Source organism: Zonotrichia leucophrys, unplaced genomic scaffold, assembly GCF_028769735.1.
Source record: "Zonotrichia leucophrys gambelii isolate GWCS_2022_RI unplaced genomic scaffold, RI_Zleu_2.0 Scaffold_219_84121, whole genome shotgun sequence".
NCBI lineage: Eukaryota > Metazoa > Chordata > Aves > Passeriformes > Passerellidae > Zonotrichia > Zonotrichia leucophrys.
The window spans coordinates 33,705-46,919 of NW_026992424.1; the positions used below are offsets into that span (position 1 = coordinate 33,705).

Below are 13,215 nucleotides of genomic sequence, written 5' to 3' on the forward strand. Positions count from 1 at the left end.
AAATCCCCAAAACCCCCCCCCAAAAAATTGGGGTCCTTGGGAACCCCAAAATTTTGGGGAAAATCCCCCCCCCCAGATTTGAGGACCCTCCCCAATATTTGGGGTCCCTTTGTGACCCCCCCTCATAAATTTGGGACCTCCCCGAAATTTCGGGTTCCCCCTCCCCATTTTGGGTCCCCCCTCCCCAATTTTGGGGTCCCAAATTTTGGGGTTTTCTCCCCATTTTGGGCTCCCCTCCCCAAATTTCGGGGTCCCCAATTTTGGATTCCCCCCCAAATTTCAGGATCCCCCCTCCCCAATTTTGGGGTCCCAAATTTCAGGATCCCCCCTCCCCAATTTCGGGTCCCCCCTCCCCAGTTTGGGCTCCCCCTCCCCAATTTTGGGGTCCCAATTTCAGGATTTTCTCCCCATTTTGGGGTTTCCCACTCCCCAATTTTCAGGGTCCCCAATTTTGGATCCCCCCCAAATTTCGGATCCCCCTCCCCAATTTTGGGGTTCCCAATTTTTGGGTCTTCTCCTAAATTTCGGTGTCCCCCCTCCCCAATTTTGGGCTCCCCCAATTTTGGGATTTTCTCCTCAAATTTCGGGGTTCCCCTCCCCAATTTTGGGGTCCCCAATTTTGGGGTTTTCTCCCCATTTTGGGGTCCCCCTCACCTCCTCCTCCTCGGGGCAGATTTCGGGGGGCACCGGCACCGCTGGGGGAGGGGCAGGGGGCGTGGTCAGAGAGGGCGTGGTCACAAAGGGGGCGTGGCCAAGCCCTGCCCCGCCCCCAAAATGAGGCATTTGGATAAAATTTTGGGGTCCCAGGGCAAAAATTTTGGGGTTTTGGGGTCCCAGGGGTGGAGAATTTTGAGGGCTCTGGTGGTTTGGGGGGGGTTTTGGGATATTTGGGGGAATTATTTTTTGGATTTTTGGGCTGATTTGGGGGATTTTTGGGCAATTTTTGGGATTTTGGGGGGATTTTTGGGGATGATTTTGGGGCAATTTTTGCAATTTTGGGGGCAAATTTTAGGCAAATTTTGGGATTTATTTTGGGGGAGATTTTTGGGCTGAATTTTGGGATTTTGGGGCCAAATTTGGGGCGATTTTCAGGATTTTTGAGGGGATTTTTTTGGGGTATTTTTGGTTAATTTGGGGAGGGGTCTCACCTGGGCAGCCATCCAGCCCCGGGGGTCCCCTCGTGGGGGGGTTTGGGGCTGAATTTTGGGATTTTTGGGAGAATTTCGGGAGGATTTTGGGTTGATTTTTGTGATTTTGGAGCGATTTTCGGGATTTTTGAGGGGATTTTTGGGGTATTTTTGGGTAATTTGGGGAGGGGTCTCACCTGGGCAGCCGTCTGGCCCCGGGGGTCCCCTCGTGGGGTGGTTTGGGGCTGAATTTCGGGATTTTGGGGAGAATTTTTGGGGGATTTTGGGTTAACTTTTGTGATTTTGGGGCGATTTTCGGGACTTTTGAGGGGATTTTTTGGGGTGATTTTTGGGTAATTTGGGGAGGGGTGTCACCTGGGCAGCCGTCCAGCCCCGGGAGTCCCCTCGTGGGGTGGTTTGGGGCTGAATTTTGGGATTTTGAGGGGAATTTCGGGGGGATTTTGGGTTGATTTTTGTGATTTTGGGGCGATTTTCGGGATTTTTGAGGGGATTTTTTTGGGGTACTTTTGGGTAATTTGGGGAGGGGTCTCACCTGGGCAGCCGTCTGGCCCCGGGGGTCCCCTCGTGGGGTGGTTTGGGGCTGAATTTTGGGATTTTTGGGGGGTATTTTGGGTTGATTTTTGTGATTTTGGGGCGATTTTCGGGATTTTTGAGGGGATTTTTTGGGGTATTTTTGGGTAATTTGGGGAGGGGTCTCACCTGGGCACCCGTCCGGCCCCGGGGGTCCCCGGGCGGGGGGGGGGCAGTGGCACTCGAAGTTCCCGGGGGTGTTGAGGCAAACGGAGCCCCCCCCGCACAGCCCCTCCCCCCCCTCGGCGCACTCGTCCACATCTGGGGGCCCAAACTGGGGTGAAAACCCCGAAAATGGGGAAAATCCCCCCAAAATGGGGAAAATCCCCCCAAAAATGGGGAAAATCCCCCGAAAATGGGGAGAATCCCCCCCGAAAATTGGGGGAATCCACCCCAAAAATGGGGAGAATCCCCCCCAAAATGGGGAAAATCCCCCCAAAATGGGGAGAGACCCCCCAAAAATGGGGAAAATCCACCCAAAAATGGGGAAAATCCGCCCGAAAATGGGGAAAATCCCCCAAAAATGGGGAAAATCCCCCCAAAATGGGGAGAGACCCCCCAAAAATGGGGAGAAACTTCCTGAAAATGGGGAAAATCCCCTGAAAATGGGGAGACACCCCTCCAAAAATGAGGGGAGGGGTTTTGGAGGGGTGGGGGAGGGGAACTGGGAGCACTGGGAGGGAACTGGGATGGGATTGGGGGGGAACTGGGAATACTGGGATGGACTGGGATAAACTGGGAGCACTGGGAATGAACTGGGAGGGAACTGGGAGGGACTGGGAATACTGGGAAGATCGGGATGGGAAACTGGGATGAACTGGGATGAACTGGGGGGGGGGATTGAGGGAAACTGGGAGGGACTGGGATAAATTGGGAGGAACTGGGAGAGCACTGCGGGGGACTTGGAGGGAACTGGGATGTACTGGGATAAACTGGGAGGGCACTTGGGGGAATTGGGAGGGGACTGGGGTGGACTGGGAATACTGGGAATGTCCAGATGGTAAACTGGGATGGACTGGGAATGGATACTGGATAAACTGGGATAAACTGGGATAAACTGGGATGGACTGGGAGGGGTTTGGGGGAACTGGGGTGGATTGGGGGGGACTGGAGGGAACTGGGAGCGAACTGGGAGCACTGGGAAGGAACTGGGGGGGACTGGGATGGACTGGGAATGGGACTGGGATATACTGGGATAGAACTGGGAGAGACTGGGAGCACTGGGATGGACTGGGAATGGATACTGGGATAAACTGGGAGGGACTGGGAAGGGGTTTGGGGGAACTGGGGTGGATTGGGGGGGACTGGAGGGAACTGGGAGTGAACTGGGAGCACTGGGATGGACTGGGAGGGACTGGGAGGGAACTGGGAATACTGGGAAGGTCTGGATGAGAAACTGGGATGGACTGGGAATGGGACTGGGATATACTGGGATGGAACTGGGATGGAACTGGGATGGACTGGGAGAGACTGGGAAGGGACTGGGAGGGACTGGAAGGACTGGGAGCACTGGGATGGACTGGGATATAACTGGGAATGGGACTGGGATATACTGGGATGGAACTGGGATGGAACTGGGAGGGACTGGGAGAGACTGGGAAGGACTGGGAAGGACTGGGAGGGACTGGGAGCACTGGGATGGACTGGGATATACTGGGAATGGGACTGGGATATACTGGGATGGAACTGGGAGGGACTGGGAGAGACTGGGAATGGGACTGGGATATACTGGGATGGACTGGGAGGGACTGGGAGGGACTGGGAGCACTGGGATAGACTGGGAATACTGGGAATGGGACTGGGATATACTGGGATGGAACTGGGAGGGACTGGGAGCACTGGGATGGACTGGGAGGGACTGGGAATGGGACTGGGATATACTGGGATGGAACTGGGAGGGACTGGGAGGGACCGGGGGGGGGAATTTTGGGGTTCCTGGGGGGGTTTGGGGGGATTTTTGGGGGATTTTTGGGATTTCTTTGGGAGAACTCAAGGGAAGATTTTGGGGTTTCTTTGGGGGGAGATTTCAGGGTTTGGGGAGGGGTCTCTGACCTTCACAATAAATGGGGCCGTTTTCGGGGGTCCCAATCCCGTTTTCGGGGGTCCCAATCCCATCTTCCGGTGTCCTGGTCCCATTTTCGGGGGTCCCGGTGCCATTGCCGGGGGTCCCGGTGCCATTTTCAGGGGTTCCAGTGCCGTTTTTTGGGGTCCCTGCCCCATTTCCGGGGGTCCCGGTGCCGTTTCCGGGGGTCCCAGTGCCGTTTCCGGGGGTCCCGGTGCCGTTTTTTGGGGTCCGGGCGCGGTAGCCGCGGTTGCACTCGCACCTGAACCCCCCCTCGGTGTTGTGGCAGCTCTGCGAGGGGGGGCAGGGCGGGGGCCCCTCCCCCACACACTCGTTGATGTCTGGGGGGGGGAGGGGAGAGGGGGGAGGGGTCACTTGGGGCCACGCCCACCCCGAAATTGTGAATCCCCCCCCAAAAACTGACCCGTGGGGAGGCGCGAGCCGGAAATTCAGTCCCTGCCAGTGCTCCCAGTTTGCCCAGTTCCCCTCCCAGTATTCCCAGTATCCCCAGTTACCCTCCCAGTCTCTCCCAGTGTTCCCAGTTTCCCCAGTTCCCCTCTCAGTCCCTCCCAGTGCTCCCAGTACCCTCAGTTACCCTCGCAGTGCCACTCCCAGTATTCCCAGTGCTCCCAGTTTGCCCAGTTACCCTCCCAGTATCCCCAGTATTCCCAGTATCCCCAGTATTCCCAGTATCCCCAGTATTCCCAGTATCCCCAGTCACCCTCGCAGCACCGCTCCCAGGGCTGGCTCCGCTCCCAGTATTCCCAGTTACCCTCCCAGTCCCTCCCAGTGTTCCCAGTGTTCCCAGTGTCCCCAGTCACCTTCCCAGTGTTCCCAGTATCCCCAGTCACCCTCGCAGCGCTGCTCCCAGTATTCCCAGTGTTCCCAGTCCATCCCAGTCCCTCCCAGTATCCCCAGTATCCCCAGTCACCCTCGCAGCGCCACTCCCAGTATTCCCAGTATCCCCAGTCCCTCCCAGTATCCCCAGTTACCCTCCCAGTCCCTCCCAGTATCCCCAGTCACCCTCGCAGCACTGCTCCCAGTATTCCCAGTTTGCCCAGTATCCCCAGTCACCCTCGCAGCGCCGCTCCCAGTATTCCCAGTCCCTCCCAGTATCCCCAGTATTCCCAGTATCCCCAGTGTCCCCAGTCACCCTCCCAGTCCCTCCCAGTATCCCCAGTATTCCCCGTCCCTCCCAGTATCCCCAGTATTCCCAGTCCCTCCCAGTATTCCCAGTCCCTCCCAGTCTCCCCAGTCACCCTCCCAGTCCCTCCCAGTATCCCCAGTCTGTCCCAGTATCCCCAGTCCCTCCCAGTCTCCCCAGTCACCCTCGCAGCGCCACTCCCAGTATTCCCAGTCCCTCCCAGTTTGCCCAGTTAGTTACCCACCCTCGCAGCGCCGCTCCCAGGGCTGGCTCTGCTCCCAGTATCCCCAGTTCCCCTCCCAGTCCCTCCCAGTATCCCCAGTCATCCTCCCAGTCCCTCCCAGTTTGCCCAGTATCCCCAGTTACCCTCCCAGTGCTCCCAGTTCCCCTCCCAGTCCCTCCCAGTATTCCCAGTCCCTCCCAGTATCCCCAGTCACCCTCGCAGCGCCGCTCCCAGTATTCCCAGTATTCCCAGTCTCCCCAGTTCCCCTCGCAGCGCCGCTCCCAGTATTCCCAGTATCCCCAGTACCCCCAGTATTCCCAGTCCCTCCCAGTTTGCCCAGTCTCCCCAGTCACCCTTGCAGCGCTGCTCCCAGTATCCCCAGTTACCCTCCCAATCCCTCCCAGTATCCCCAGTATCCCCAGTACCCCTCCCAGTCTCCCCAGTCACCCTCGCAGCGCCGCTCCCAGGGCTGGCTCCGCTCCCAGTATTCCCAGTTACCCTCCCAGTCCCTCCCAGTGTTCCCAGTATCCCCAGTCACCCTCACAGCGCCGCTCCCAGTCCCTCCCAGTATTCCCATTCCCTCCCAGTTTGCCCAGTCTCCCCAGTTACCCTCGCAGCGCCACTCCCAGTATTCCCAGTATCCCCAGTATCCCCAGTCACCCTTGCAGCGCCGTTCCCAGTCCCTCCCAGTATCCCCAGTCCCTCCCAGTATTCCCAGTATCCCCAGTCCCTCCCAGTCCCTCCCAGTCTCCCCAGTCACCCTCGCAGCGCCGCTCCCAGTGCTCCCAGTATTCCCAGTTTGCCCAGTTAGTTCCCCACCCTCGCAGCGCTGCTCCCAGTGTTCCCAGTTACCCTCCCAGTGCTCCCAGTATCCCCAGTATCCCCAGTTCCCCTCGCAGCGCCGCTCCCAGGGCTGGCTCCCCTCCCAGTTTGCCCAGTTACCCTCCCAGTATCCCCAGTTCCCCTCCCAGTATTCCCAGTCCCACCCAGTTTCCCCAGTGCCCCTCCCAGTCCCTCCCAGTGCTCCCAGTATCCCCAGTAACCCTCACAGCGCTGCTCCCAGTACTCCCAGTATCCCCAGTTTGCCCAGTTAGTTACCCACCCTTGCAGCGCCGCTCCCAGGGCTGGCTCCGCTCCCAGTATCCCCAGTTCCCCTCCCAGTCCCTCCCAGTATCCCCAGTCACCCTCCCAGTCCCTCCCAGTTTGCCCAGTATCCCCAGTTACCCTCCCAGTGCTCCCAGTTCCCCTCCCATTCCCTCCCAGTATTCCCAGTCCCTCCCAGTATCCCCAGTCACCCTCCCAGTATTCCCAGTATCCCCAGTATCCCCAGTCTCCCCAGTCACCCTCGCAGCGCCGCTCCCAGTCCCTCCCAGTTTGCCCAGTATCCCCAGTCACCCTTGCAGTGCCACTCCCAGTATCCCCAGTCCCCCTCCCAGTCCCTCCCAGTATCCCCAGTATCCCCAGTACCCCTCCCAGTCTCCCCAGTCACCCTCGCAGCGCCGCTCCCAGGGCTGGCTCCGCTCCCAGTATTCCCAGTTACCCTCCCAGTCCCTCCCAGTATTCCCAGTATCCCCAGTCACCCTCCCAGTCCCTCCCAGTGCTCCCAGTATCCCCAGTATTCCCAGTGCTCCCAGTATCCCCAGTCACCCTCGCAGCGCCGCTCCCAGGGCTGGCTCCACTCCCAGTATTCCCAGTATCCCCAGTCCCTCCCAGTCTCCCCAGTCTCCCCAGTCCACCCTCGCAGCGCCGCCCCCAGTCCCTCCCAGTTTGCCCAGTGCCTCCCAGTCCCTCCCAGTATTCCCAGTTTGCCCAGTGTCCCCAGTCACCCTCGCAGCGCCGCTCCCAGGGCTGGCTCCGCTCCCAGTTTGCCCAGTTCCCCTCCCAGTATCCCCAGTTACCCTCCCAGTCACTCCCAGTTTGCCCAGTTAGTTACCCACCCTCGCAGCGCCGCTCCCAGGGCTGGCTCCGCTCCCAGGGCTCTCCCTCGAAGCCCTTGGGGCACCCGCAGTGGGTCCCGTTCAGGGCCCGGGGGCACAGATCCTGTCCTGGGGGGGACACGGGGGTCAGGGAACCCCAAAATAACCAAAACCCAACCCAAAAAACCCAACTCCCCCCCCAAAATCCCAATTTCCCCCCAAAACCCCAAATATGCCCTAAAACTCCCCAGAAACCCCCCCCAAAACCCCAAATCTGCCCCCAAATTTCCTCAATTTCCCCCCAAAACCCCCAATTTCCATTCATAAGCCACCCCAAATCTGCCCCAAACCCCCCCCCAAACCCCAATTCTCCCCCCAAATCCCCCAAAAAAACCCCAACCCCCCCAAAACCCCAAACACCCCCAAATTTCACTAATTTCCCCCCAAATTTCACCATTTCCCCCCCCAAAAAAAACCCAACCCCCCAAAACCCCCAAATTTCCCCCATAAACCCCAAATCTCTCCTCAAAACCACCCCAAATCTGCCCCAACCTTCCCCCAAAACCCCCAAATTTCCCCAATTTCCCCCCAAAACCCCCAAACCCCCCCCCCGGCTCTCACCATTGGCGGGGGGGGAGGGGCCGAGGGCGCCCAGGACGAACCAAACCAACCCTGGGGGGGGGGGGAGCGGAAATTGGGGGGGGGAGGGGTGTGAAATTTGGGGGGCGGGGAGGGGCAGCTCTGACCCCCTCCCAATGTGGCCCCTCCCCCACTCCCAGTTCCAAACTGGGCCAAACTGGGAGCCCCCCCCCCCACCAAAATATGTGGGGGTTGTGACGTCACGAGGGCGCCCCCCCCGCCCTCATTTCCGCTCTAACACCCCTCAATTTGGGGGGGGGGGAGTTGATGACGTCATGAAGCCCCCAAAATCCTCTCCCAGTTCATCCCCAGTTCCAAACTGGGAGCGCTGGGTGCGGCCCCTCCCCCAAAATCCCGGTGGGGGAGGGGCAACAAGGTCAGGACCCCCCCCAAAAAATCCCAAAATTTTGGGGAACCCCCCCCCAATTCCCCTCCCCCCTCCCAGTCCCTCCCAGTTCCAAACTGGGAGCGCTGGGTGCGGCCCCTCCCCCAATTCCCCCAAAATCCCGGTGGGAGAGGGGCAACAAAGTCAGGACCCCCCCCCAAAAACCCCAAAAATTTTGGGGACCCCCTCCACCCCAAAATCTCCTCCCAGTCCCTCCCAGTTCCTCCCCACTGGGAGCCGCCCCTCCCCCACTTCCCCTTCCAACCGTGGGAACGAAACGCGGGGGGGTGGGGGAGGGGCACCCCAAAAATATTTGGGGGGTGGGGGAGGGGTCATGGGGGGGTGGGGGAGGGGAAGTTTTGGGGGGGGAACCCCAAAATATTTGGGGGGAAACTGAGGCACGGAACGGGGGGGGAGGGGCACGCGGACCGTTATGTGAGGGGAGGGGGAGGGGTGAGAATGGAGGGGGGGAATTTTGGGGACCCCCCCTAAATTTGGGGAAACTGAGGCACGGGGGGGTGGAGCCGGAGAGGTTTTTTGGGAATTTTGGGGTTTTTTGGGGAAGATTTTTGATTTTTTGGGGTTTTTTTGGTTTTTTTTTTTTTGAGTTTTGGGGTTTTTTTGGGGACTCCTGGGGTGGTTTTGGGGGGGTCCCGTCTCGGGTGTGTTTTGGGGCGGGGGTCCCGGGGGAGATTTTTGGGTTTTTTGGGGTTTTTTGAGGGATTTTGGGGGTTTTGGAGGAGATTTTTGATTTTTTTCGGGTTTTTTTGTGGAATTTTGGGGTATTTGGGGGCGGTATTTGGGGTATTTTGGGGGAAATTTTGGGGGTCCTGGGGGGTCCCGAGGATGTTTTGGGGTGTTTTGGGGTTTTTTAGGGTGATTTGGATTTTTCGGGGGTGATTTTGGGTTTTTTTAATAGAACTTTTGGGATTTTAAGGAGATTTTGGAAGAAATTTTTGATTTTTTGGGGGGCCCGGGGATTTTTTGGGGTATTTTGGGGTTTTTGTGGGGGTCCCAATCCCGTGCCGGTTTGGGGGGGTCCTGGGGCAATTTTTGGGGGATTTTTGTGGGTTTTCTGGGGGTTTTGGGATGTTTTAAAGGAATTTTGGGGATTTTTGGGGTTTCCGGGGGTTTTGGGGTGTCCCGGGATGATTTTGGGGAATTTAGGGATATTTTGGGAGGGATTTTGGGGGGATTTTGATCCTTTTAAAGAGGATTTTGGGGTGTCCCGGGCAGTTTTTGGGGTATTTGGAGGTTTTTTTAGGGGATTTTGGGGTATTTTGGGGTTTTCTGGGGTTTTGAAAGGATTTTTGGGGTTTCCGGCAGGTTTTGGGGTGTTCCGGAACAGTTTTTGGGGTATTTTGGGTTGGTTTTTTTAGGGGATTTTGGGGTATTTGGGGCTGTCCGGGGCGGTTTTGGGGGGATTTGAGGAGATTTTGGGTTTTTGAGGGGGGAATTTTGGGGCGTTCTGGCGGGTCCGAGGCCGTTTTGGGTTTATTTTAGGGGACTTTTGGATTTTCTGGGGTTTTCGGGTGTTTCCGGGGCGGTTTGGGGGAGATTTTGGAAGATTTTGGGGTTTTGGGGGGGGGATTTTGGGGTTTTCGGTGTTTCCCGGGGCGGTTTTGGGGAGATTTTGGGGGATTTCGGGGTTTTTTTTGGGGTTTTTGGGGGGGGGTTCGGGGATTCCCGGGAGGGTTTTTGGGGGGATTTTGGGATTTTCGGGGGTTCCCGCGGCAGTTTTGGGAGGATTTGGGGTTTTTTGCTGGGGATTTTGGCGTTTCCCTTAGCGGTTTTTGGGGGGATTTGGGGTTCTTTGGGGGGGATTTTGGGGGGTTTAGGGGTTCCTGAGGAGGTTTTTGGGGTATTTTGGGGTTCCCGGGGCGGTTTTGGGGTATTTTGGGGCGGTTTTTGGGGTATTTTGGGGAGTTTTTAGGGCATTTTGGGGGTCCCGCTCTCACCGAGGTTCCCGGCGAATCCCATCGCTCGTGGTGGGCGTGGCCTGGATGGGCGCGGCCTGAGTGGGCGGGGCCATTTGAAGGAACCGTTTTGTGGGCGTGGCTTTAAGGAGGGGGCGTGGCCATTGAGCCCCCTGGACTCTTTGGTGGCCCCGTGGTGACATTTGGTGGCCCCTGGGGTGGCTTTTGGTGGCTCAGTGGCCCTTGGAGGCCTCGTGGTGGCCTTTGGTGGCCATGGGGTGGCCTTGGTGGCCTCGTGGTGACATTTGGTGGCCCCTGGCTCCATTTGGTGGCCCCTGGGGTGGCCTTGGTGGCCCCAAAGTGACCTTTGGTGGCCACTTGGCTTCTCCTGTGCTTTCCCTTGGTGGCCCTGGTGACCTTTGGTGGCCCTTGGTGGCCCCAGTGACCCCTGGGGTGGCCCTTGGTGGCCCTGGTGGCTTTTGGTGTCCCCATGGTGACTTTTGGTGGCCCCTTGGCTCCTCCTGTGGTGGCCTTTGGTGGCCTCATGGTGACATTTGGTGGCCCCTGGCTCCATTTGGTGACCCCTCAGTGGCCTTTGGTGGCCTCTGGGGTGGCCTTGGTGGCTTTTGGTGGCCCCTCAGTGGCCTTGGTGGCCTCGTGGTGGCCTTGGTGGCCTCCTGGTGGCCTTTGGTGGCCCCTGGCTCCATTTGGTGACCCCTCAGTGGCCTTGGTGATCCCTGGAGTGGCCTTTGGTGGCCCTTGGTGGCCCTGTGGTGGCCCCAGTGTACCCCCCCCAGTGTCCCCATTTGCTCTCTGGTGTCCCTTTGATGTCCCCAAAGTGTCCCCAATGGCCCCAAACGCTTTTTGCTGGTGGCACTTTGGGGGGGTCCCCTCAGTCCCCCTTGGGGACACGCTGGGGACCCCTTGGGGACATTTGGGGACATTTTAGGGACCCTCTGGGGACACTGACAGAGCCTGGGGACCCTTTGGGGACACTCTGGGGACACTTTGGGGACACTGACAGAGCCCAGGGCCCCCTCACTCCCTCAGGGGACATTTTGGGGACTCTAACAGAGCCTGGGGTCCCCATGGTCCCTTTGGGGACACTTTGGGGACACTTTGGGGACATTTTGGGGACGCTGACAGAGCCCGGGGTCCCTCAGTCCCTTTGGGGACCATTTGGGGACAATTTAGGGACACTTTGGGGACACTTTAGGGACACTTTGGGGACACTTTGGGGACACTGACAAGAGCCCAGGCTCCCCTCAGGCCCTTTGGGGACACTTTAGGGACACTTTGGGGACACTGACAGAGCTCGGGGTCCCCTCACTCCATCAGGGGACACTTTGGGGACATTCTGGGGACACTTGGGGACACTTTGGGGACACTTTGTGGACAGTGTCCCCTCCCCTTCCCCCGGCCCCGACCTTCCCCTCACACGCCCAAGATGGCGGCGCGCCGCCGCCGTCGCGCTCTGATGACGCAACGTACGCGCCGCTCCCCCTCCCTCCCGGAAGGTCCTGGCCTCACAACCCCGCCACTCTCAACATGGCGGCCCGAGCTGCCCGCTGACGTCATCGAGGCGCGCCGCGCGCGGGGCGGGCGGGCTGAGGGCGGCGGCGGCGGCTCCGGCGGGGCGGGCGCGGGGACGGGGGGCGGCCCCAACATGGCGGCGGCAGCGGCGGCTCCTCCCGCATCCCCGCCGGGCCCCGCTTCCTCACCGGGCCCCTCATCCCCGCCGGGACCCCGTTCGCCGCCGCCGCCCCCCCCCTCAAGATGTCGGCGGCGGCCCGGTCGCGCTCGGCGTGACGTAGTCAGGCCCCGCCGGCGGGAGGGGGGCGGGGGAGCGGCCGGAGCGGCGCAAGCGGCGGGACCGGGACCGGGACCGGGACCAGGAGCAGAACCGGGAGTGGGCGGAGCTCCGGGACGGCTCTTCAGGGCGCCATGGCCCCGGCGCGGCGGCGGCGGCGCGGGCCCGGGGCGGGCGCGGGGCGGCGGCGGCGCTGAGCGGGAGCAGCTCCGCGGGCGCGGCCCCGGGGGCCCGGTCCGGTGAGTGCCGGGGGGGGGCCCGGCGGGGCGGGCGGGTCCGGAGCGGGGCGAGGGCTCGCGGAGAGCGCGGAGGAGGCGCTGACACCCCCCAGACCCCCTCGTACCGGCCCCGTCCCGGGTGCTGAAAGGCGGAACGGGGACAGGGGCACACGGGGACACCGGGACAGCGGGGACAGCGGGGACAGGCGGCTCCCGGTGGGACGGGGAGCGGGGACACGGTGCGGCAGCGGCGCTCCGGTGAGTGCGGGGCGTGCTGGCGGCGGAGGGGACCAGGAACGGGGACATGAGGGAACAGTGAGGGGACAGTGAGGGGGGAACTGGGAGGGGACCGGGAACGGAGAACCGTGAGGGGACAGTGAGAGGATCGTGAAGGGGAAACCGTGACGGGATCGTGAGGGAAATGTGAGGGGATCATGAGGAGGGAATCGTGAGGGGACAGTGAGGGAATCGTGAAGAGAGGACAGGGAGGGGACCGGGAACGGGGACATGAGGGGACAGTGAGGGGGGAGCCGTGAGGGGATCATGAGGGGGGACAGTGAGGGGAGAACCATAAGTGTGCAGTGAAGTGACAGTAAGGGGACCGTGCGGGAATCGTGAGGGGACGGTGAGGGGATCGTGAGGGGGGAACATGAGGGGACAGTGAGGGGGGAGCCGTGAGGGGATCATGACGGGGGACAGTGAAGGCATCGTGAGGGGACAATGAGGGGAACGTGAGGGGGCAGTGAGGGGGGAACCGTGAGGGAACCGGGAATGGGGACATGAGGGGAGAGTGAGGAGACAGTGAGGGGAACGTGAGGGGAACGTGAGGGGGGAATCGTGAGGGGACAGTGAGGGGAGAACCATGAGTGCACAGTGAAGTGACAGTAAGGGGACCGTGAGGGGATCGTGAGGAAGGAATTGGGAGGGGACAGAGAAGGAAAAGTGAGGGGAACATGAGGGGGGAACCGTGAGGGGACAGTGAAGGGACTGTGAGGGAAACGTGAGGAGAATGTGAAGGGATTGTGAGAGGGGGAACCGTGAGGGGATCATGAGGGGGGACAGTGAAGGGATCGTGTGGGGATCCTGAGGGGACAGTGAGGGAACAGTGAAGGGATCGTGAGGGGGGAGCCGTGAGGGACAATGAGGGCGGGAACGGGAGTGTACATTGAGGGGACCGTGAGGGG

The 13,215-nt window shown here is 60.2% G+C and overlaps 2 protein-coding genes across 2 annotated transcripts in view; one reads left to right on the plus strand and one right to left on the minus strand.

The window, feature by feature from the left end:
• LOC135461201 (adhesion G protein-coupled receptor E5-like) overlaps window positions 1–10,086 on the minus strand; it is a 32,006-nt gene extending 21,920 nt beyond the window's left edge. Inside the window, exons 1-6 of the mRNA XM_064738193.1 lie at window positions 10,046–10,086; window positions 7,685–7,735; window positions 7,085–7,192; window positions 3,771–4,121; window positions 1,848–1,979; window positions 655–695 (exon numbers count right to left, since the gene is read on the minus strand). Of these exons, the coding sequence (XP_064594263.1) occupies window positions 655–695; window positions 1,848–1,979; window positions 3,771–4,121; window positions 7,085–7,192; window positions 7,685–7,735; window positions 10,046–10,067 (705 nt within the window). The 5' untranslated portion in view covers window positions 10,068–10,086. The remainder of the gene's footprint in view (window positions 1–654; window positions 696–1,847; window positions 1,980–3,770; window positions 4,122–7,084; window positions 7,193–7,684; window positions 7,736–10,045) is intronic.
• A 1,364-nt stretch (window positions 10,087–11,450) lies between these two features.
• The window catches only part of LOC135461202 (protein Wiz-like), a gene marked incomplete at its 3' end in the record, with an annotated part of 36,750 nt that continues 34,985 nt past the window's right edge, over window positions 11,451–13,215 (plus strand). The window contains exon 1 of the mRNA XM_064738194.1: window positions 11,451–12,052. Coding sequence (XP_064594264.1) covers window positions 11,451–12,052 — 602 coding nt within the window. The remainder of the gene's footprint in view (window positions 12,053–13,215) is intronic.